Source organism: Sceloporus occidentalis, unplaced genomic scaffold (assembly GCF_023333645.1).
Source record: "Sceloporus occidentalis isolate IW3139 unplaced genomic scaffold, rSceOcc1.0.p SCAF_4, whole genome shotgun sequence".
In the NCBI taxonomy this organism is placed as follows: Eukaryota; Metazoa; Chordata; class Lepidosauria; order Squamata; family Phrynosomatidae; genus Sceloporus; species Sceloporus occidentalis.
In genome coordinates, this window is record NW_028316984.1 from 98,672,538 (window position 1) to 98,697,981 (window position 25,444).

Consider the following 25,444-nt stretch of genomic DNA (forward strand, 5'->3'; position numbering starts at 1 on the left):
CGCATCAAACAAAATCAACAACAAATGGTTTGTTGGATTAAAAGCTGCTTCAAAGCACCAAGAATAGCCACTGACTCACTATTTATTCCAATGTTGCAAAGTGTATCTACTTCAATGCGTCCCAAACTCTCACCTTGGACGCTCCACTCCCAGCTAGGGATGGAAAAACATTCTAAAATATCCAGAAAATGGTCAGAAAACACATTTTTTGAGTATTGAGAAATCTCGACAAGAAAAATCTTACACTTTAAAAAATCTGTACTGTTCAGGACTTTGCAAAAAAAAAATGGATGTGGTTTGCACAGAAAACAGCCGTTTCTATGAAAAAAAGGATTTAGAAATATTTGCTCCTACAGAGAAAATGCTGCTTCCTGTGTAGAAAATGCTGCAATTGGAGATTTATTCTGCAAAAAATGTGCACATGGTTGATTCCATAGAAAACAAAATTTCTGCACAAAAATGCTATTTTCTGTGCCAGTCCTGTGTGAAATTTGAGCAGACTAAGTCCCAAATTGTGAATAGACATTTTAAAAACTACATGGTTTTTAGAGACCTTCTCATAGTGGGAAGATAATGGTTAAATTACTTGTTGCTTCCTTCAAGAAAAAAACTTAGTAACTAATTACATCCTTGCTCTCAACTCCCTCCTCAATCACCCTCCAAAAACCACACTAGACTCCAAAAATTGATGCAAAACTTGGCAAGCCTTTCCTTTTATTCAACCCATCCCTGTCCTCAGCATTCTGAGCATTGTGTTTGGCTACACATGCTAGTCAGGGGCCCATCTGCTCTGCTGTCCACCACACCTGGGTTATATTCAGAGTAGCATTCATTTACATTTCATTTGCCACTTTTGGCTATGTGTTAATTATGGTTTTCAGCACATGTGTGGAACATCCAAGTTAACCTTCTGCTGAAAATAAAAATCAATGGGCAAAATTAAGTGTGTCTATGTGTACTGCCATAAATTCACCATTGCCAAAGAAGGGGAAAGGGTTAGTTATTTAAAGTATGAAAGGAAGGGTAGTAGCTAAGGAATAAGACAGCTGAGATTTTTCTTGGATCAAGTGCACTAAAGTGTGTCCCTCTTTTATGTAAACTCAATATTTGAAGGAGCAGCTCTCCTAGAATACACCTGCCTGAGGTTTAAGGTCTGTCTAAGGAGCCCTCCTCAATGTCTCATCCATCAGGGCAAAAATCTATGGGAGAAAATGAGGGAGGGTCTTCCTTGTTGTGGTGCCCTTATTGTGGAATATCCTCTTCTTATAGGGTCTGTTAGCACCAATGCAGGTGTTATTTTGTTTAATATGCTTTATGAATATTGAAAATTACAGGTATACCACAGTTAACAATATAGATGTGTCTCTAGGCTTTGCTGCTTTGCTTCTTTAACAGAAACTTTGGTACCAGATGTAGACACAAAAAAAGAGCACTTCAAACATGTTTCAGCACACTTTTTATTCAGAATTAATATTATTCACATGTGAAATGAAACAACCAGGTAAGCCTTACATAAGTAATTTCACATAAGGAAAATTCAAAATATTATTTAATTTTCTAGCAAGCACTTGAAAAACATCTTCCAAAATGCATCCTGGGATGATTTTTTTTCCTTTCAACAATTCCCACTTTCCTTAAGCTTTGCATTTTGGTAGCCAAACTTACCGATTTATGGTTTTACAGCATGCCAGGGTAGCTGGGGAGGCAGGTTAATCAGTTTTGCTCCTCACACATATTCAGTAAGTGATTTGGGAGGCAGCTGTTCACTGTGCCTGCTGTCTGTAAGCACACACAGCTAAAGTAGGATCACTTTGGCCTCATTCTCACTAGCTCATTTGCCCTGGATAGAACTGGGCAGATCCAGTTGCCCCCATACTGAATCTCCCCAGGTAGAAGTTCTGACTAACCTTTACCTTGATCAATGCAATTTGCCCCTCTGAATTTCACATTTGCAGTACCGCTTTAAAATGGAGCCTCCTTTGTTGTCAATCAAATTCACTTCCGCTTTCGTCAGAGGTGACATATCCTACAACCATTGGCCAACCGAATGGGTGCTTCCCCCCTCCTTTTAAAAAAAAAACTGGTGGCAGTGTGCGCATATTCTGTCAACTTGTCAAATTTAAAAACCTCCAGGTGTGTGTGTGTGTGTTGTGTGTATTTGGGTAATTACAGATTATCGCAACCCTAAAACGACCCCATCCTGAGGTTTTCTTGGCAAGATTGGTTCCAAGGAGATTTACCATTGCCTTTCTCCTGAGGCTGAGAGAGTGTGACTCCCCCAAAGTCATGGGTTTCCACAGCCTTCCCTCTGAATGCCAGCCTCTAGCGTCCCCGCTTCCAGCCCAGCATTTCCTCCTCTTTGGAACCCAATGCCACTTCCCTTCCCTTCAAGCCCAAAGCATGTGCATAATCTGTCACAATAATAATAATAATACCTCACTTCAGAATGCCATCTCTGCATCCTCTTTCTTTGCTTTCCCTCCGACTCCAACACAATGCCATTTCCCCTTACATACACATATGTAGCAAAAGCATTCACACATTGTATCAATTTGCCAAAAAGGAAACACAAGCATTTGCATATTCTGTCACACACACAAATTTTTTTTTTAAAAAATGCCACTTGCAAAGTGACGTGACGTGACGTGCCGGCAGCAAGCAAACGAAAGGGAAATGTAGCACAGACACATTCTATCAATATGTATCAACCTGTAGAAAAAGCATTTGTATGATCTGTCAATATAAAAATTACGAGAGAGAGAGACAGAGAGAGAGAGAGAGAGAGAGAGATGCCTGCGAGAGGGGAGGCATGTTCTGCCCTCTGCCCTCCCTCTGACCTAAATCCCTCCTCTGAACTTGATCCGATCATGACCGGGGCCAAGTTCACATTTGCCGGCAGCAGGGAAGAAACAGGTTTTCCAAAAAGATACTGGAAATAATCCACTTTCAGAAAAACCGCTCTAAGGGGGATTTGCTCTGGATCGGGTGTGAAAGACCCTAAATCTGATGTGTTTAAACTGATGCCAATGGGAACTTCCGACTTTTAATCCGGATTACAGTTCGGTACAAAAGGTAGTCTGAAAAAAAAAGAGCTAAAGAATATAGGAATGGAAAAAAGTACAAAAAAATTAGAAAATATAATTTTGGGAGAATCAAAGAAAAATATATCAAAGCTTTATGAATTATTGTTAGAAAGAGAACTCAAACAAGAAGCAGTGAAAGATACAATGATGAAGTGGAGTCAAGATATAAATTGTAATATAGATTTAGAAACTTGGGAGAGAACATGGCAAAAAATGGGTAAATTCACAGTGTGTCAAAACTTAAAGGAAAATTATTACAAGATGTTGTATAGGTTGCATTTGACCCCATTTAAACTTGTAAAGATGAACAAAAATAAGAATTTAAATCCTAGGTGCTGGAAATGTAAGAACAAAGAAGGTTCATATGTACACATGTGGTGGGGCTGTAGGAAGGCTAAAGAATACTGGAAAATGATCCACACAGTATGTATGGAAATTTTGAGAATATCCTTTTATATGAAACCTGAAATGTGCCTATTGAATGTAACCTCAATATTACAGAGAGAGTTAGAAAACAAGTATTGGAAGATAATATTATATATGGTAACAGCAGCGAGATTACTATATGGACAGAAATGGAAATCATCGGAGATACCAACAGAAGAGGAGTGGATAGAAAAATTGTTAGATATGAAAGATTTAGATTTACTTACTAGAAATTTGAAATGGGAAGATGATGGAGACATTCAGAAATGTTGGAATTTAATAATGAACTACTGGGAAAATAAGTTAAGAGAAAAATGAGGGAAAATAGAAACAGATAAGGAAGAGTATAATATGTAGGAGAAGGAATGAATGGATATGAGGGAAGTGTAAGAAGTACATTTATGGATAGTTATATTGGTTGTGATATATGTATATAAGAATGTGGGGAAACAATGTAATATGATTAAAATCAAAGGACAAAAAAGACATATTCGGAATAGGAGAAGTAAAGCAAAGATAAGCATTCTTTAATAAGAAATTTCTTAAATTCTATTAGGGGAAGATACTCTCTTTTCAGGAAACAATAATGAAAATTTTTAGAATGAATGTTATATTGTAGGAGATATATATGGGTAAGGTTGATTCAATGAGTGTTTATGTATATATATTGTGGGGTATGTTTGATGTTTGTATATGTATTTATATATTAATAATAAAATATATTTTAAAAAGTAGTCTGAATGGCCCCTTAGAGTAGAATCCTATTATTTCCCAGGTCAAACTGTATTGCACTGTTTGTTGTAGACATGTTGCTGCAACCTCACACTGAAAGTCTTTCTCCAGCCCTCCTTCACCATCCTCCCAATGCCAATGCTGCAAAAAAGGAAGGGGGAAGGGGGAGAAAAGGGGGGAAGGGGGGAAAGGTCCAGATATATGGGAGACAAGTAAAGGAGGGTCTGGGCTTGGATCCTGTAAAAATATTTTGTGAAAAGGAGCTTCTTTGTCAGATACTTTGGCTACATTCACACTAGTATTTTTGTGATGAGTAGATCCAGGGAGATTCATTGATGCAATACCGTATCAAAGTCCCCACTATTTTTACCCCAAACGAATCTCTCCAGGGCAATTTAACCCTGATGATGTTCACATTACTATTTGTATCAATTTAAAATAGAGCCAAATTTTGCTCATTCTTTTTTTAAAAATTGTCACACTGTTTGGGTGAATCGCTCCCATCAGCCTTGAAGGATGGCAATGGCAAGTCCCTCAGAACAACCCCTAGCAAAACAAAACAAAAAACCCTTTGGGTTAGTCTTGGGGGGAGTCACACTCTTTCAGCCAAGAAACCCCTGCAGGTTTAAATGTGTGGTATAAATGCAATATAATATGTGTGAGAGCTTTAGTTTAAAAAAACCTTGGGAACAGAATCTGTTGTGGTTTTATTTCTTGGGAAAGAGGAAAAAACAACCCCTAACCCCCATTCCCACTGTCATACTGATGATGTGAGTATTTAAAGGTGCTGTCTACTGCATCCATGCAAAAGCATGGACACCGCCTAATGATGTTCCCAGGAGAGCCCCTCCCTGGGTTTGGCTTTAGTTGGCAGGGAGAGAACAGAGCAGTGGGCATGATCTGCCCCTGTACATTAACCCCTCCCTTCCTATGCTCCAGATTTAATTGACAGCAATTTCCTATTGGCGGCTAGTAAAAAAAGACTAGTTCTTTTGAAAAGACGTGCTTAAATCCCTGTTTCAAAAAGAACCAGGTTAAGGGGGATTTGCACTGGCCCCCCCAAAATTCAGATGGGGAAAAATCAGTGCAAGTGTGAATGACCCCCTTTTAAACTAGTTTGCAAACTGGTTTATAACATAATGTGAACAACTCCTTTGTTAACTGAAGTATGCCTATATGGTTATTATTTTAAATTGGTTAAGTTGTCTTGTGGTATGTTTCCATGAGTTCTTTAGATATCTTTGTTGTTGTTGTTATTGTTGTTCTGTGTTTTCAAATGATTTCCAACTTATGGTGACCCTAAGGGGAACGGGGTTTTCTTGGCACGTTTCTTCAGAGAGGGGTTGCCATTGCCATCCTCTGAAGCTGAAAGAGTGTGATGATTATTGCACCCAGGAATCCCAGCAGGATGCAGGATCTAAAAGACGAAAAATGGATGTTATCGCAGGCAGCCCATGTCCTGTCAGGCAGCCTGTCTGCCTGCAACCTAGACTTCACCCACAGCTTTTTCAAGAACAAGATTTTCCTGTTCCAGGTTGCAGACGGGTTGTCCAAGTGGATACAGGCTGCTTACAGCCCAGACATGGGTAAATGCAATAACATCTGTTTTCATACTTTATATCCCATGTCTCTCTTACCGGGATTCTTGGGTGCGATAATCTCTTGTGACTCAACCAAGATCGCCCAGTAGGTTTATATAGCCAAACCAGGATTGGTACCCTGGTCTCCAAAGTCTCAGTCCAATGCTCAAACCATTACACCATGCTGGATCTGTTTAGATAGGATTAAATCCAGTTGTTAGTTCCAGTGATAGCATGCCTGTTGAATCAAGTACAGTGGGCCATTGTTATCCTCTAGGGCAGGGGTCGGCAACCTCTGGCCCGCGGAGGCCTGCCGACTGGCCCCTGGCTGCTGTTGCTGCCACTGCTGCAGCGGCCGCCCGTCACGGCTTTTCGCTGCTCTGGGCGCCGCCATTTTGGGCGGCAAAATGACGGTGAAGTCTCACGCGACCTTCCCCGCCATTTTGGGCAAAAAATGGCAGCGCCCATAGCGGCCTCTGGGCTATGTGCGCTGCCATTTTTTCGCCCAAAATGGCGGTGAAGTCTTGCGCGACCTCGCTGCCATTTTGCCGCCCAAAATGGCGGCGCCCAGAGCGGCGAAAAGCCGCGGCGGGTGGCCGCGGCGGCTGCGGTGGCGGCAGCGGGCCTCTAGGAGGCCCGCTGCCATCGCTGGGGCCCTCCAGGGGGCCCTCCAGCACTGGCGGCCCCCACCAGCTTTTTTGCCGGTCTCTGATGGGGTCTGGGGCATGCGGCCCCGCCCCTGGAGGGTGGAAGCTCCACCCCCGGCATGCGCCCCCGCCCCGGAGGGTGGAAGCTCCACCCCCGGCTTCAGCCCCCCCAGTCGCCTGAGGGACAGCAACCCGGCCCCCGGCTCAAAAAGGTTGCCTACCCCTGCTCTAGGGTTTGGCACTCTGCCAGGGAGTAGAGGGTAGTACACTGCTTTAGAAAGAAGAACCCCTTTAGCAAGTATTTAAACTGTATATATTCTACACTTAATCAAAACTGATTTGAACTTCATCCCCAAAGGGGTATTAAATTAAATTGGTGTGTAAATTTAGAAGCTTAAAACTGAATAATATTTAATACAGTTTTCTGCAAGAGCCAGCGTGGCGTAGTGGTTTGAGCACCGGAAACCCACTGGATGACTTGGGGCAAGTTACATGCTCTCAGCCTGAAAAAGAAAAGGCAAACTCCCTCTGAACAAATCTTGCCAAGAAAATCTTGTAATAGGTTCACCTTAGGGTCACCATACATTGGAAATGACTTGAAGGCACACAGCAGCAGCAGCAAGAACAAAAGTTTTCTGGAAGTCCTACATGTGTAGTTAAAAAATCAGCAGATTGTTGGAGAACAGACCAACTACTATAGTACCCTGCCCTCTCTCATTTCTCAGTTCCTTTTGCATGTCTTCAAGAGAAGAGATTGCATTTGCCAACCTGAGAAGTATATTTAATTGCTGAGTCCCCCATCAGTTAGGTAATTTAATTGTAATCTTGATGTACTGCATTGCTTCTTGTTCTTTATTGTACTTTATTTTGACAAAGTAAACCATTGCTATGCTCCAACTTTGAGAGAGATGTTGAAATATTTGAAAACTACTGGTAAAATATCCTGTTTTTTCAAAATTACCAACTGAATTATTATTTTTCAAAAAAAAAGAGAAGGGTTGTCTTCTTTTAGCAGTAGCAAGAGCAGTGGGATGGCCAAGATAATGATAAGTTTCTTGAGTTCAAGCTAGTACTTCATGACTGTGGATTAATGCATCACTTAAGAAGGGAAGGAAGTTGTGGCTCAATTTAGAACTGGGAACAGAGTTCTTCCCATCAGTGTTTATTGAGGGAGGAACCCTAACCTACAGAGTGCTGTTTCTTCTCAGTCATAAATATTCTTGCTAGAGTGTCCATGATCCCTAAGGGTTCAACAGAGCTTTTCTGCATATTTAGTTTCCTGTTCCCAATTTGGCCTTAGTTCCTGGCTGGTGATAGTTTTTCACAAGCTTTGTTCTAAAAGATGGGAACTTAGCCACCTTTATGTGCATTGTTAGATTGCTTTGTTAGATTGAAAAAGCAGCAAAGGGTAGAAATATGACATTTGGAAATGTAAAATATCCTACAAGGAAATAGCCAGATAAGGATGTGTGACAAGAAATGTGGGAGGGAAGTATGGGGAGGCATCCCAAATAGTCCTCAGTTCAGAAAAGCTAAAGCGGAGGCAAACCTGTAGTCTCAAGTCAAACTCTGGAAGTATGAACAGCAACATTACAACGAGCACTGTGATGGTATAAAATCTTCATCTTTAGCAGAACAAGAGGATAGTATGAAATTGGCATAATTCCTAGTGGAGATCTTCTTAAGACAGTTGAAAGCGGTGTAAATATAGCATTACTTTGCACTATGTGCCTGCCTTTCTCTTGTATTATCACCTCCCAGCAAGCACATTTGTGGAGATATTTAAAACAGTAATTTAAAAAACCCACAATTTATGAGAGGTGAAAACAGAGTAGGGTTGTGCACTGTGAGCAACCAGTGACTGCTCTTTTCAAAAGGCCATAAACTCTCTGGTGGGAAAAGCTATTAATTGTACCCAGGATCCAAAAGTAGTCACAGCTTGTGACCTTTTGTTATTTTTGTGAACACAGCTTATGATTTTCGAGCCCTTAGTGACAATCAGTGTTTCTACAAAGGAAAAAGTGATTTCACCTTTGGCACCTATACAGATTTGCCAAGCATGGGACACCTCGCCTGTATTCAGCAGTTATGCCTAGCAGGTTCCACAAAGCCCTTTGCCTCAGTGCAAAAATATAATAAGCGTCCCTCTTGTGATACTCACAAGAAAGCATTGTGTAGCATTTTCCTGTTCCCTTTAGTTCAGATTTATTATGCAGAGGTACTGTATAATGAACTCATTGATCACGAAAAGGTCAAATCTTCTTTTTAAAAAACCCTGCACAGCTGCCTTTAGCTTTCTATCAGGAAAGCTTTAAATGCTGCATATATTTTCCCCCATAGGTCTGGTATCTTGTGAAGCCACCTCCAGATCCCCCATTTCCCCTCCAAGAGGATAGGCGGCAATCGGTAAGCCGCCAGCCTTCATTTACCTACTCTGAATGGACAGAGGACAAAAATGAGGATGATTTCCTTGATTTGGACCCAGTGCCAGAAACACCTGTTTTTGACTGTGTGATGGACATGAAAGCAGAGACAGATCCAGCAACTCTAACTGTTAAATCTGTGGGACTGCAAGAAAGGTAGGATATTGCATGAATCAGTATGAAGAACCTGAGGGCCAGAAGGTGGACAGTTAAGACTTTCTGATTCGCCTAACCTAATAAGAATTTAATTTAACAGACTCTATCTTTTTTTCAAAAATAATAAAACCTCAGATTCAATAGCTATCTCTTGATAATTTTCCCCTGAGAGTTTCTAGAATGTCCCTTGTTAGAATCCTGAGAAGAAGGAAGGTCTCTTGTGTTCATCTTTTTATTATGTTAAAATTTAGAACAAAAATAACTCCTTTGCAAATGAAATGATAAGTCTGTCTTCCGATATTGTCACTGATGCATAGGACCTAATTAGCAAAGGATCAAGAAGTTGCTTTATTTTTTGGACTACAACTCTCCAAATCCCCCAGCCAACTTATAATTCTGGGAGCTGCGGTCTGAGAAAGGTAACATTTCCAAGCTGTTCTAACATTAAAAATTAGGCTCTTGTATGGTTTCTGTTTTGATAATTTAATAAGCCCTGAGGGTTGTAGCAAAAATGTATTGTGTGCAGATGGGATGTTTATTCCTTTCCTCATATGGTCCCACTGCCCATGTCAATCCTTTTCTCTTCTGCCCAACCACGAGATTGCTCTTATGTCCAGAGAAATAGTGGATCAGAGGCTTTCCTATGTTTTCCCAATGCCTGGTGAAAAAGATCTATATCTTGGGATGGAAAGCATTAAAAGCCCACCTTCCAAGACACCATGTCCCTGATGTTCAAAGCAGATGGGGTCATAGGGCTGTCCATTAACAAAGCAAAAACCATGGGAAATCCTATTCCTGGGTCTGGTTATGCCAGTAGGGAAGGTTTTGAAGTACATATCAATACAGGAGCTATAGGAAAGATAATGCAGCTGAGATGAGTAAATCATGTTGTGCCTTTTATCCTAATAATTTCTGTACTTTCCTTTTTATGAATGTACCGCACAATCACAGTAACCTAAACTACCTGTTATTTGAGAATTCTCAGCCTGGAGGAAGAATATCTTCAATTTGCCATTTTATATAAACCTTAAGTAGAGTGGATTCCAGGCACAACCACTGAACATCAGTTTGTTTGTAAGTTTTGCCCAAAGTAAACAAGAAGAGTGACCAGCTAATGCTGACAAAGCAGGGCTATCTATCTATCTATCTATCTATCTATCTATCTATCTATCTATCTATCTATACACAGAGAGAGGGGGGGTGTATTTAAAATAAAAAGTTGCATGTTTAATTTGGATTTTTAGAATTTAAATCAGATTTCATAATTTTCTTAAAATTAGTTTAAAAAGAGACCAGAGCAAAAAATATAATCCTGAAAACTAATAATACAACTTGTAATGGTAATAATAATAATAATAATAATAATAATAATAATAATAATAATAATTGTATGAATTATGTTAACCGCATTTTATGGAGATGAGAGACAATCTGTTCAGGCCTATTCTGTAGGTGGTTTACATGATCTTCCTTTTTACCATCTAACTCTTTTGGCCTTATTTCTAAGTGCAAAAATAGAGATAGTCAGTGAATAGAAAATTTTGGGAGCAGGATAGAATGGCATCCATTATTATGAGCTAGAAACTGATCAGAGTAATTGCCTAATGTGTACATATCTTCTAATGAAAAGTGCATCTTTGAAAGTATATCAGAGTTATATTAAACAATAATCTGCATCTACTAAAATGATTATTGAATTAGATCTTCACTAGTGATTTAAATGCTGATTTAAATAATTAAAACTGAACCTTTCAGAAAATCAAAACCATTGCTGTGCTAGAGGTCACAAAAATTGCTTTTTGGACTATAAGCCTCAGAATCTACCAGTCCACATGGTCAAAGTTTCCAAGCACTGCTCATTTTACAATCATTAATGAATATCTGTATATCTGTATATCTTGCCATCTTGTGCAGGAGGGGTTCCAATGTTTCACTCACACTGGACATGTGCACTCCAGGGTGTACTGAGCAAGGCTTTGGCTATATGATGTCTCCAAGGGAGCAGTCAGCTCGAGAATACCTCCAGGCAGCATCAAATGTTCTCACTGAGGAGGAATTGCACCAGAAAGCATTAGATTCTTTTGTACTCCAGACAGAATTTTTTGTGAGTATTTTGACCATTCCAATTTCAAAACAAAGCCTTACTACTATTTTTTATTGTGGCTTGGATTTCTGTGCATTGCGTAAATGCAAAACCATTTCTGGTAGTTCCTTCCTATGCATGAAATGTATTTTTCTGGCTAATGTGTCCCTGAGTAGGTCCTGCCCATTACAAACCCAAACACAGGGTAATAAAGGCACTTCTGATGGCACCCAAAACTCAACAACCAAGGAATTGGATGAAGAACCACCTTCCACCTCATAAGTCTACCCACCTATTGGAATATTCTCTGGAAGCTCTCTTGTATGTCCCAACAATCTTGAAGATACTTCTGTCTGGGACTGGGGAGAGGAACCCTTGTGGGGCTGTTCCTAGGATCTGGAACTCCTTTCCAAGGGAGACTAGTCATTCTGCCTACTTAGTGATTTTCTAGAAGTTGGTAAAGACCATCTTTTTCAGAAGGGCATTAAGCAGATAATTTGTTTTTAAGTGGAGCCTTTAAAATATTTTGATTAAAAATATATTTTGTCATGGCATGGGTTATGTTGTTAATTGGAAAGGGTATAAATTTTTCCAGATAAACAAATGAGATGCTGAATAGGGCCACAACTGCCTTAGATTATATAAAACTCTTTGTCCACATAGCCCAGTATTGCTTCAGAACAGGAGATCCTTTTGAGCTCAAGGGCTGAACGTTAAATCCCATGATTGCGTTTGGATTGCCATTGGATTATACTTCCAATTTCCCTTGTCTGATAAACTTCTTGGTGAGACCACAAGAGAGCCATCTCAGTGGCTGCTCCCACCCTCTGGAATGCCCTTCTACAGGAGGCTAGGCTGGCCCCCTCCCTGTTTTCCTTTCTCCGTCAAAGATATATAATTGTGTCAAGGTGGCTTTTATACAGGGTGTGTGCTTTAGATATGGGAGCTTATCACACATGCATTTTCAGCCCAATTCGGGCATGAGACAAGACAGGGCCGGAACGGGTGAGAACCAAGTTTATCACACACAAAATTGCTGCTGCGCTGCCATCCATCCATCCCCCATCCCCCAGCCATGACTCTCCCAGCGATTTTGGTAGTACAGAAACTTTCCATACTACCAAAATCAGCTGGTAGAGCACACCTTGGGCACAGATGATGGTCGGGTGGTAGTGCAGCAGCAATTTTGTGTGCAATAAAACCCGTTTCCCCCCATTCCAGCCCGATCCTGCCCCTTGCCCAGATCGGGATGAAAAGCTAATGTAATAAGCTCCATGGTTTTAAACTTTTGTATGTTTTATATCATTTTACACTGTTTTAGTTGGATGATTTTAATTGTTTTCAAATTTTCATTATAATTTTTAAAATTTGATTTTATCTACAACCATGGGTTCTTTTTCTTGGAGAAAGGCAGTATAGAAAGAAAGAAAGAAAGAAAGAAAGAAAGAAAGAAAGAAAGAAAGAAAGAAAGAAATCAACCAACTTGGGAAACATCCTAGGGTCCATATTAGAGCAATGAATGTAACAGAAACAAAGATAGAATAAGCAAGGTTAAAGCAAAATGGATAAGGCTAGATATAGGTCTTAACAATTATAACATTTTCCTGCCAAGCTTACAAAGTACAGCTCAAATACCAATATGTCTCCAGTAGCACATGACTTGACATTAAGCAGTGAGAGAAGGTAATTCACCTCTGCCTGAAAAACTAAAGGAGGAGGGGGTTTTTTTAAACAAACAAGTAGGGCTTAAGAGTTTACCATTAGTGTCATTGTATGTGACCAAAACACAACAATATTCTTTTTTAAAGCAGAAGGTGGGAACAGTGGATTTATTGCAGCAGATAGCAGCTGTTCAGGAGCAGGAGCCAGTCTTCCTCCCTGTACTTCCCATTGACTGTACTGGTGCATTGTAGCACACTGGAAGTGATGCCACGTCACTTCTAGTCACCATTTTTAGCAGGCTTTCAGCCAAAAACAAGCAGGTGGCGCTGTGGAAGTGAAATTGCCACATTTACAAGTAGATGTCTTATGCTTAAGATTATTTCTGGGAGAAAAATGGTCTAAAAATCAGCCTAGGATTTATTTATTTTATTTTTACTATTGAGGTTTTAGGGACTTTGGGGGGGGGGGGGACATGTGTTCTTTAGGCCCCACTTTGCCCACCCATGCTTTGCAATATACACTTTGTAGTCACTTTGAACACACCCAATCCAAAGCAAAGCACCACCACAAAAAAAAGGGGGGGAGGGAGATTTGATTTTGGAGGTTAAAATATGACCAGACATTTCCTATTTCTTTGAGTTTTTTTCATTGCTGCCGCTACTTTTCATTCAAGATATGATTGGAATAAAAATCTTCGAATGGTTTTGTAGGAATTCCCTTGGGATTTCATTGGGGACCCATTAATGGTTTCTGTTATGTATCCTTCGACAGGAAATTCCAATGAATTTTGTTGATCCAAAGGAATACGATATTCCTGGTTTGGTCCGAAAGAATCGCTACAAAACAATTCTCCCAAGTAAGCACCACATCTTTATTAAAACCATTCTTCAAACTGAGATTTCTTAGAGGGTTTTGAAATCATACTTATATGTTTCATGTTTTAATTTGTTTGTTGGATTTATATTCCAATTTTTCTCCACAAAATGCGATTCAGCCTGGACTCTTGCTTGAGAAATTGTACAAAAAGTTATCAGTATGAAATAGTCAGTTTCATATCCTTGTGTTCACTGAAGGTTTCAATAAAAGATGGTGGGCAAATCTTGTATAGAAACTTGATGTAGTACTCTCGCAAAACCGTTCCCACTGAACTGTAATATTACCATATTATCTGGGGGGCAGGGCTGTGAATTTCTTTAAAAGAACCATGTTTAAGTGAGTAAATTCAGACTAGAACCAGAACTGTGCATGGTACTTTGAAAAGTATCATAAGAAATAAGAAAGATCCTTGCTCCAAGGAGCATATTTGGAAAGTATGTATTTTGCAGGGGTGAATATGAAGGGTAAAGGTGGTATTATTATTATTATTATTATTATTATTATTATTATTGTGTATTTATATAGTGCTTTAAATTTTGTACAGCATTTTACACCATCATCAAAACAACATAAAACCTACCCATAGCATACAATCAAAAATCACAAAATATAAAACATAGTAAATAAACAATTTATCCCATTGAAATAGCAATACAACTACGAGAATATAGACCAGCATTGATGTGTGCAGAAAATATTTTTGGTTACTAAGTCATGTTCATTTTATTAGTCCTTAAACCTAATCCCAAAGTAACAAAAAGGAATTCTGTATAGCCTAGACCTCTACCTGTTCCACACTTCAATTAATCAGTATGGTGTGTATAATGGAGAGGCCATGAGGTAGAACAGCCAAGTCATGTTTATTAGGCATATGGCTTTAAAGACTTGATCTGTTTTACTGATATCACTTACTCAAAATCATTTTATTGTTGGACCATCATAATCTAGAACAGCAAATATTGGATTACAAAAACTGTCTGCGAAGCAGAGTGTGTTCCTTGCAGGCTTCAGGGCATTAAAATATTTAAGGATGTCTAAATCAGATGTTCACTCTTTGCTTGTACCTCTATAGTTAATTACAGTTAGTGAGAAAAAATTACAATAGTCTTTAAATCAGCTAATTTGTATTTCTGTCATAGGAAGTGACTCTTTCAAGTTTACACATTTGTTGTGGGTAGTTTTTTAAAGCAGAGATGTAGTTGGAAGACATTGTTTGTTTTTTGTTTGTTTCCAGATTCAAAGGTACCATAGAATCATGGAGTTGGAAAATATCGCAAGGGTCATCCAGTCCAACCTCCTGCCACACAGGAATACACAATACCACCCTAACCAGATATTGAGAACTAGCATAGTGTGTAGTGTTTTGAGTGTTGGACTACAACTCTGCAGACCAGAGTTCAAATACCCACTCAGTCATGGAAACCCACTGGGTGACGTTGCACAAGTCATACTCTTTCAGCCTCAGATGAAAGAAAAGACAAATCTGAATAAATTTGCCAAGAAAATCCCATGATAGGGTCAATTTAGGGACACCGTGGTCCAAAACACACTGTGGAAATAATCTAGTTAGAGACTGTTTTAACAGCCCTGGCTCAGTAGTAGGGAATATTGGAATTGCAGTTTATTGCGGCACCAGAGCACCCTGACAGAGAAGGCTAAACATCTCACAAAACTACATTGAGCCTAGCATTGAGCCAGGGCAGTTAAAGTGGTCTCAAACAGGATTATTTCTGCAGTGTGTTTTGGACCCATAAGTCAGAAATTACTAAATCAGGCATGCAACAAGAACTAGATGAAGATGGTTGATATTAGGGTGCCCAAATCTAGACTATGTTGCTTATTAACACCAAAATCTAGTGTGCCATTTTACCATGCTTCTTTAGCTATCGGTTGTGTAGGGATCAGCAGGGGTTCCCCCCCCATGTGTCAGTGACCTGCACCATATTTTTTGCCGATTAGCTACAACTGCTTCTTTCTTTCCTAGAACCAGCAGCCAACAGATTGTGTGTGTGTGTGTGTGTGTGTTTTTAATGTAGGGTTGCCATAATTGTCCACTATTACCAGGGACAAAATGTAGGAGAAATTCAAGACCGAACTGTAGGACAACTGCAGGACAAAACTCAGCCCAAAATGTAGGACATTTAAGGTCCTCAATTTTTCTTAAATATTATGATGTAAGTTAGTAACGTTAAGAAATTACATGATAGGTTATATGGAATTAGATAATTAAGGAAAGATATATCAACTGAAGGATGTATATAATAGGTTTCAGTAAGTCGATTTTAATTTGTCTGTACGTCAACTGTTTGTAATTCAATATTATGTCTTCTGTTTTCTTTTCACTGTTTTTTTCTCTTTTCTTTCTTTCCCTCTTTTCCTTTTTCCTCTATCTCTTTGATGTGTTGTAAATTTGTATTTTTTATATATTGAATAAAATCTTAATAAATATATTAATAAAAAAAAGAAGGAACTGTCCCTTTCTGAAAAAGTGAAAAAGTGAGAACTTAGTCTGTCCCAGGAGAACCTAAAAGCATCACCAACCCCCTCTTCTGTCTTCACTGTGGTGCTGCTTCTGATGTTTTAAAATGCTTGGGTGGGAAATTGGTGTGGCTCTTTTGTGCTTCCCACCAAGGAAGTAGAAGTGGCTGGTGCTCCTTTTAGCAGAGAAGAAGATGGTTCCTTTTTTATATATATATAATTTAGTACTGTACTGCTCTTGCCTCTACATCCTTTTTGACATATGCACATTTTGTTAGCCCCATCTGTATCTGGTTGCCTCCCCTACATATCACACAAATACCATTTACCATAGTTCCCTCATACGCGTCAAACCTTTAAGGTCATCTCAAACATTTTACGCTTGCTGTAAATTTGTAAGCTCTTTGGCATTATTTTCCTTTGCTTCATCCTTTGCATCCTTTGTTACATGCTCCTAAGTTTTACTCTTGACTTGTCTATGGTCATATCAAAATCCTTAATTTTGGCCCCCAGACCTGCTCTTAACTTATACAGTGGGCCCTTGTTATCCACTGGGGTTTGATTCCAGGACCCTCCATGGATACCAAAATCCGTAAATGCTCGTCCCATTAAATATAATTGGATAGTAAAATGGTGTCCCTTATATAAAATGGCAAAATCAAGGTTTGACTATTGGAATTTGTATATTTTAAAAATATTTTCAAAACATGGATGCTTGAATCCGTGGATAAAAAATCCGTGGATATGGAGGGCTCACTGTACACGAAGTTGACTTATGCACTAGTGTATATGGTAAGTGGATTTGAAAAGGTATTAGATCAATCCATGAATAGCAGATCTCTCATAGCTCCTAGATGTAAAATCTTAATGTAAACTTTTAGCACAGAGGCAGCATGCTGCTGAGTGTCAGGTTTTGTTTGTTTGTTTTTTACAATAGGCTTCCCTGAAATGGCTGAATGGCCCTTGTGGGGAGTAGAGCCAGAGACTAGATTGATTTAGGGTTTTAACCATGAAACTTACTCTTGGGCTCCTTAGTTGAAATCTCAGTTCCATGTTGATAATATCACAGAGCTTCTTATTAAAGTTTTTTCTCTCCACTCTACAGTATTACTTTTCTGCTCTTCTGGACATCTGTACTGCTGAAAGAAGAGATAAATACTTACGTTCCCTTGCAACACAAAAGTCTTTATTTGTGTTTGTGTTTTTCAGATCCTCACAGCAGAGTGTGCCTTACCTCAGATGATCAAGATGATCCCCTGAGCTCTTACATCAATGCCAACTACATTAGGGTAAGAGCTAAGCAAGTTTTCTGAGCAGGCTCTTTGATGGGCCTCTGTTATCTATGTATTATTATTATTAACCTTTATTTATAAAGCGCTGTAAATTTACACATGTATAGTTGCAGAATTCCATAAATCACCATTATCTCCTTTCCAATACACATCTATGCACCAGCTCTTAAAATTCAGAGCCTTAAAAGACATTTTCGATTATTCTGAATATCAGACATTCATCAAATTCAGCAAGAGCCCAGAAGGTATAATGCCTAGAGATTTGAAGTCTTGGTGGGTCATGGAAAAAGGGGAACTTTTCCCATTTTTTCCTTCCACTTGCCCTCTAAAAATGGAGGGTTCTGAATTTTTCCAGATTATTTTAATGGTCCTTCACAAGACTATAGATGAAGCACAGGAGAATCAATTTTGTCTTAACCATATGTTTTGCATAGCATAAATTCTTCCTATTACTATAGCAACCACTGCTGTCTTCTATGCACTGAAGTTGTGCCTTCTATCCTTGACCTATGTGTATCTTGCTATATGGGTGAGAAAGAGAACATGTGCATTTATGTATTTTATTTATGAGTGAGAAAGTGAATATGCCCATTTAGTTCTGATATGCTATCAGTTTCTGGCAAAGGCTGGAGGACTGAGGTCTATGTATAATCCAGCACTAATCAACTTTTATTTCTTTATTGGCAGGGCTATAGCGGAGAAGAGAAGGTATACATTGCTACTCAGGGACCCATAGTTAATACTGTTAGTGATTTCTGGAGGATGGTGTGGCAGGAATATTCTCCAATTATTGTCATGATTACCAATATAGAAGAGATGAATGAGGTAATTCTGAATCTCCATTGTTTATCCTGTTAGTAACTGGTGTTCCACAGTAGATGCCTGGCCCATGGGAGATAACTGGATAAAATATGGTTCCATTCATGGAGTCAGTGCACTTTGCAGCTAACTTTGGTAGTGAGTGTATTAGAAAGTCTTAGCAAGGAAAATGTCAGCCTATATGCAATTATTAAACTGTTTTATTAAACTTATTAAACTGTTGTGGGAATTAAACAATATTTCTAAATGCAATGCTTTTGTTGCACTAAGGATGTCTCATTGTCTTAGCACTTAATTTGGAGTTTAGGAGAGTGTAATTCCTAACCTGCTAGTATTCCAGCTGCAGAGAACAGCACTAGTGAGAACAAGGTTGTATAAGAACCCTGGTTAACTGTGATGTCCCCGCTCCATAAAGGTGCTAAAGAAACCATTTTCTCCACTCCCATTTTGTTTCTTAGTCAGCAGATGGGGATCAGTTGTCATCCCTTAGTGAACTGCTATCCAAATTGGTAAGCCATTGAACCAGTAGCATCAGTTGCCTAACCACAGTGACTTTCCAGGAAATAAGCAACATAAATATGATACTGGCCACTAGCACATGGGAGGAGAAAGCCTGCTGGTCCACCACAGCAGATTCCTCCACTTGAGCCATTGGCATTTTGAACTATGGTTTTTGAAGTGGCTCTTGTGAGATTGCCTCGCAGAAGCATAGTTGCTGTACAGTGGCTTGATTAATAATCCTAATGAGCCCTACAAATAATTTCTTATCCTACTAAGAGAATTTAATATCATGTGGTCAGCTATCTTTGTTCTTCCAGTCTATCCATCACAGCTTGTAACTGCAGCATTTCTTATATGTTACCAAGGAGACTAGAATGCTGCACACTCAGCAAGACATGCCCCTGCACCTGCTTTCTCTGAAAGACATTTTTGGTTAGAAGTCATTCACAAAAGTCTAAAAGGTTCCACCAGTTTTTGTATTAACAAGAGAATCAGCTAAGCCTAAATTTTTTTATTGATACTACCCATTTCAAAAATTAAAATCTGCCGTAGACTCAGGTACAAATATAGACTACAAACTCTCCTTCTCACTATCTCACTACACTGACATTCCTCCTTTTTTTACCTTGCCTCAAATTAATATATTGTATGAATACCACAAAAATGTGCCAATGCAGACTGAAACCTTTCTTCTGCTGTGATGCTAGAAAAAGAGGCTTTATATTTCTGCTATATACATTAACTCTAATAATTCAAGGATTAATGGCTCAGTATACCCATACTCTTGTCAAGTCTAATCTGAACTGACAGACAGCCCACGGAAATGTGTGGGTGTTCTTACTTCATTTTCAGTTGCTCAGAGTCTGAGCTATAATTAGCTACTAGCACATTTGACAGGTTTTTTTCCAATAGATAGATGCTGTTGTAGCAAAAAGGGGCTGCTGGGGGAGCAAGGAGGCACAGAATTGTAAATATTTGACACTGGGACTGGTCATGACCCATTTTCCAGATTGTGTAAATCAATACTGCAACATTGATTTGAAGAGGCAACAAAGATTGTGCCTAAGGAAAATTGGGACATTCCAAGTGTCATCTTTTCAGCTGAATTTTGTTTAGCCTCTGTTCCTTTAATGTATGGTGGACGCCAAGATTTTGACATACACACACACTATAGAACACAAGGTGATTTAAAACACAGAGCTTTTGAAGAATCATGCAGGGGCCATCATACTGTCAGTTTGTCTGCCTATGCTTGCAAATGTCACTTGAAGTGGACCACAGGGAGGGAGAAACTGAGATGATCTTCATAGTTCATGAGGGGTAACTTAGTAAAGTCTATGGATGGTGGAAAACATGCTGTAGGTGAGTCCATTCTTGAGGTCAGTGTAATGTAAAGAATGATGCTGTTCTCTTGGTGTCAAGGACAGAAAACATTAGGTCACGTTCCCCTTAAAAATGACCTAGAAATAACCTGCAAGTTTATATTTCTAAATTGCTTCTTCTTGCCAAGAAAACCCTATGACAGGGTCGCCTTAAGATCACCATAAGTCAGAAAATGATTTGAAGGCTCACAACAACAAAACCCAAAACAAATAATCATTAAGAGGCTGTTCTGGACTCTTGAGTGCCACACTTAGAAAGCCTGTTTCTTCTAGAAGACCCTGTATGGTGTAGTGGTCTCTTTGTTGGACTCTGGTACACCAGAGTTCAAATCTCTGCTCAGCCATGGAAACTTACTGAGTGACCTTAGATAAACCGCACTCTCTCAGCCTCAGAGGAACGGAATGGCAAACATCCTCTGAATTAATCTTATTTTAAAAAACTTATTGTCATATGTTGGAGTTGACTTGAAGGCACATAACAATTTTCTCCTTGTACTCATCCACCCAACTACCAGTGGCAGAAAGACCTGGAGAAAAACCTTAAGAGTTTGGTAGGTTCTAGGATCAGCTCATACTTCTCTGAATGTTTAGAACTTTTAAACCTTATCATGTGGGGAAAATGTTAGGCAAAAGGAACGCTTTTTACTGTCTCCCTTGGGAAGGAGAATGGAAGTGACATGACAGCATGTGGAGAGAAAAGGAGAAAGCCACTACTCTTCTGATTAGTTTCAGCTTTCTTTTCTCATGTGATAATACTAAGAACTAAATCTTAAAACTAACTGGTAACCAAAGTTACTGGTAAAGTTAACATCGTAGCATTTCCGTTCTCCTTCCCAAGGGAAACAGTCATAAAAGTGTGCCTTTACTGGAAATGATCAGTGTAGTAACTGTCTCTAGGAACATGGAAGTGTATAGGGAAGGGGGAAATGTGGCCTTTGTTGGACACTAACTCCCCTCATTCCCTGTTAGCATTGTCAGTGGTTTCTTCACAGTTTCACCACCCCTGAAGTAGAGCACAAATGACTGAAAACATATCCAGTTTCTTCAAGAAAGCACACAGCTGTGTCATAAATCAAATCTGGTAGAATATATTCTTGACCATCACTGCCACCTAAGCATGAGGAGTAAATCAAAATCCTGGAGTAAAATCAAGTTGCAAGCATGTATTTTAAATGAAGCACAGCTCTCTCCAGAAAAGTCAGACATCTTGTCTTAGATCCCTGACCCAACAGTGCTTCAGTCTTGTCTCCAGTTTGTTTTTCCATTATCCTACCCCAAACTTTTACTGGTTCAGAACCAATGTCACCCTGATTCTGTCTGCTTCTTGTTTCTCTTAATTGCAGAGTAGGGCAAATACTATTGAATTGGAGTGTCTATCAGCCCTAGCCAGCATATCCAATGGTGAGAGATATCAAGAGTTAAAGACCAGTGACATCCGGAGAGCATTGTGTTCTCCATCCTCACTTCATTTCAATGCTGCAAACTCTGGTTACTGTTATAGGCATTGCACCCCTAATAAGAATTCTTCCCCCCATCCCATTAAATTTTCCTTCAGGACTCAAATTTCTAACAGGGCAATAACCTAAAAAACTGCTGAGCATTTAGAGAGCTTAGGAATCCCAAGAATAGGGGCAGTCAGAGTTACTATGAGAAAAATAATACAGCAAATAAAAAAGTTAAAGGTGTGGATTTATTTATTTATTTATTTATTTTCCATCTTTCTTCCAAAAATGGGATCCAAGGTAGCTATGTTGCTCAGTGTCTCACTCCCAGGAATGCTAGAAATTTGGGGACTGAAGGAAATTTTCATGGGATGGAAATAATTCTTATTTGCTACCCCACACCATAGCTAGGTCCCTCAGCATTGCCTTGGTGCCAGGTTGAGATTGTGAGAGGGCCTCCTATGCACTGAAGAGAGTTGCACTGAAAGGACAATTCCTCATGTGTAATTTCTTCAGTCATTGCAGTATGAGTATAGAGAAAACCTATATCGTGTAGAATTTTCCCTTCAGTGCCAGAAGCCCTTTCTGGAGCCAAGAGACAGATTTTCAAAAGCAGTTTTTGGTATATTGCAAAGGACTGCACCAAGGACTGTTCAAAGCCAATAATTCTGGTGCAGACTGTACAAGTCCTTAGGCACAGTGAAAATCAGCTTTTGAGACTTGTTCTTACTCTAGTACATAACTTACTGTATATACTCATGTATAAGTCTAGAAATTTAGGTTTAAAAATTGACCCCAAAAAACCTGAGTCGACTTATCCATGGGTCAATGTAACTATTGTACTTTAAGTCTTGTGTATGTGTATAAAAAAACATCCCCTGGTGAAAGGTTTGCCCTGGAAGCACTGATCTCCTTCTACTCTCTCATCCATCTAGCCTTTACAGATAGTTATGTATGCTGGAATTGTGTAAGGTTCCTTCGTCCTTTACATCCTGTATTGCATGCCCCTAAGTTTTACCCTCAACTTATCCAAGGGTCATATCAAAATTCATAATTTTGGCCTCAAAACCTGCCCTCAACTTATACATGAGGTCGACTGATAGTCGAATATATATGGTAGCTGTTTTCCAGAAACAACCTGCATCCATTACTCACTTAAGTATGTGCTTTGCTTAGTTTTAGGACAGCAACGTCAGTTTTGCCAGGTATCTGCAATTATATATATGGTTTTTGTTTTGCTCAGAAATGTACTGAATATTGGCCAGAGGAACAGGTTACCTATGAAGGAATTGAAATCACAGTTAACCGAGTCATACAAGCAGATGATTACCGGTTAAGGCTTATTACCCTCAAGGTAAGATCACTCAGATGGTATGTGGAACGGCATGAAAAATCTTATTCAGGGTTGTTCTTGGACAGTCAAGTTGCTCTTTTATATCCATTCTATATGGCACAGCTGGAACAATGATCTTTTATGACTACATTGATAATGCCTCTGTCTAGTTTCCTATCAGGTAAACAATATAGTAATATAAGCAGTCAGGCATTTTTTATGGCATATGCACAATTGGAAGACTTTTCAGCTATTTGTAAAATGAATGTACTTGCTCACTGGAAGTGCCCTGTGAGTCATTCCCCATAAGTGCTTACTGGTCATTTGTTACAATGTGTTTTCTCAATAATTTTTTTTTAAATTTCTTTGGCCAGGCCTTAAAGGTCATTCTAAATACATCAGTTTTTGGATCATAGTGCATAGTGGCATTTGCATCATGCCATCCCAGTGTCTACAATATCCCCATGCTCTTTGGTGTGGGACATACCACCTCATCTGTGCTTCAATTTCATACTTATATCTGCCACAAATGGGTGATTCTGCTGAGCCTATTAAGCTGATTATTGATGTGGCACAGCAACCAACACACAGAAGATAACAGAGCTGTTATATTAGAGGAAAACACATGAGTGCTAGAGTAACATCAAATACATTCATGTTAAAGTTGTTTTTCCATAAACATGTTCACTAAAGTGTCCTTTCTTGATGTACTGATTAAGATAAATAGCATTGCTTCTTTTAAGCCAAAGTTGATCAACTGTTCCAAAAAGATAACTCAGTGGTTTTACTTTACATCTTTGACTAAAACTGATTCTCTAAAGAAGAAATCTGTTACTGTATCCCTTCTTAGTGCTGTAGTTATCACTTCTGTTGTGCAGAAACAGAACATTTCAGTGCTTAGGCTTAATAGAAGCTTTGTGCGATATTTTTAAAAGAATGGGTCTGAAGATAGAGGGAGAAGGTGAAAGTAAGATTTTTTCCTTTTTCTTTCCCATTTCAAACATCTCAGTAAGGATCTATCTCTGATTCAGAAGCTTAGTTCAGAAAGCCCATTGCAATATCAGAACTGGCACAAACCCTTAACCTTTGTTTCTTTCTACAATTACCCAGTGTCTAGTAAGCCATTTATCAATAGAGATTTGAAATTATTTGCAAGAAAACTCTTAAAAGTAATGATGACTTGTATTATACAGTTGAGAGGTTGAAGTTATGTTTCTGTAACTCAGTTCCCACATGGTATAACTCCTTAAAAAATAAAAATAAAGTCAGAGTAGTTCTTGATTATTTAATCTGAAAGCTAGTATGTTACATAAATATAAGTGTTAAATCTTTTATCAGATTATTCAGTAGAAGCAACTATTGAGCACAGTGTTAAATTCACCAGTCAGAGAATGAAAAAAATGGGCAGAAGCAAATATTCCAGTGACATAGAGCTCTAATCAGGTGCAAGACTAGGTATCCATAAAGGGAAGCAAGCAGAAATAATCATCTTGCCTGAAAACTGAGCAACATATTTGTTGATTAAGGAGGGATTTCTTTTTAAAAATTCAGCCTTCTGCTTTCACAGAGGGTGGCATGTGGTATATGCAATTAGAAATCACTATCTGTCTATCAGGATATAAATACAATTTCTGTTCATCTGTGTAGCCAATATTGTTAAGAATACAGTTTTATCTCGAACACAACTTTTCAGTTAGCCAAAGACCTGCTTGAAGATGACAGTGTTTAAAAAGGCTGCTATGAATGTGTAGTAATGTGAACTAGGATTTTGATTTTTTAAAAGAGCAACTTTAAAAATCCTGATTATAATGGGGAGAGACATGGCTTCTCACGGAAAAGTGTGGGGAAATTAGAATTTTTCTCTCCAGCAATGATGTCCCTGGCCTTTCAGTAAGGCTTTTAAAATGTGATTGGTTTCTCGTTCACACTGCAGAATTATATCACTTTGATATCACATTATCTATCATGGCACCATCCTAGGGAACCCTGGGATTTGTAGTTCCTTGTTATTTAGAAGTCTCAATCAAAGAGCTCCTCTGGTGCCTCTGACCAAACTGCAGACCCCAAGATTCCATAGCATGGAGCCAAGGCAGTTAAAGTGGTATCTAAATGTTGTAACTGTGTGGTACCAAACCTTAGTTGCAGTGGAGGGATGTAGTGGAGGAGTGTATGTGAGCAGGAAAAGAGGGGGGGAATTGGTCTGAGTAATCATGGCAATACTCCACCACCATCACTTTACCATGCTTTCCAGAAAGCAATTCATCCCTCAGTTTGAAAAGGGTTTCCCAACAGTTTATAATCCCACTGCAACAGACAGGCTTCACAGTAAGGCTATTTATTTATTTATTGCCTGTGTTTATCCTAATGTGGGACCCAAAGTGGTTTACCATATAAGTTAAAATAAAATAGCTAAAACAATTAGAAACACATTCATCATATATTTTAAATTTAAAAATACAACGTGTTCATTGAACATCCTTCTGCCCCACCCAGTTAAAAGTTGAAGTCCTGTTTAAATAAGAACATCTT

The 25,444-nt window shown here is 39.0% G+C and overlaps 2 protein-coding genes across 3 annotated transcripts in view; one reads left to right on the plus strand and one right to left on the minus strand.

Annotated features, from left to right (window-relative positions):
- The window catches only part of LOC149314394 (oxysterol-binding protein-related protein 5-like), a 642,611-nt gene that overhangs the window by 596,616 nt on the left and 20,551 nt on the right, over positions 1–25,444 (minus strand). The window lies entirely within an intron of this gene.
- The window catches only part of PTPN5 (protein tyrosine phosphatase non-receptor type 5), a 79,837-nt gene that overhangs the window by 41,923 nt on the left and 12,470 nt on the right, over positions 1–25,444 (plus strand). For both annotated transcript variants that reach the window (XM_089523450.1, XM_089523449.1), the window contains 6 exons: positions 8,809–9,047; positions 10,962–11,151; positions 13,564–13,648; positions 17,356–17,435; positions 18,126–18,263; positions 22,826–22,936. In XM_089523450.1, the coding sequence (XP_089379576.1) occupies positions 8,809–9,047; positions 10,962–11,151; positions 13,564–13,648; positions 17,356–17,435; positions 18,126–18,263; positions 22,826–22,936 (843 nt within the window). The remainder of the gene's footprint in view (positions 1–8,808; positions 9,048–10,961; positions 11,152–13,563; positions 13,649–17,355; positions 17,436–18,125; positions 18,264–22,825; positions 22,937–25,444) is intronic.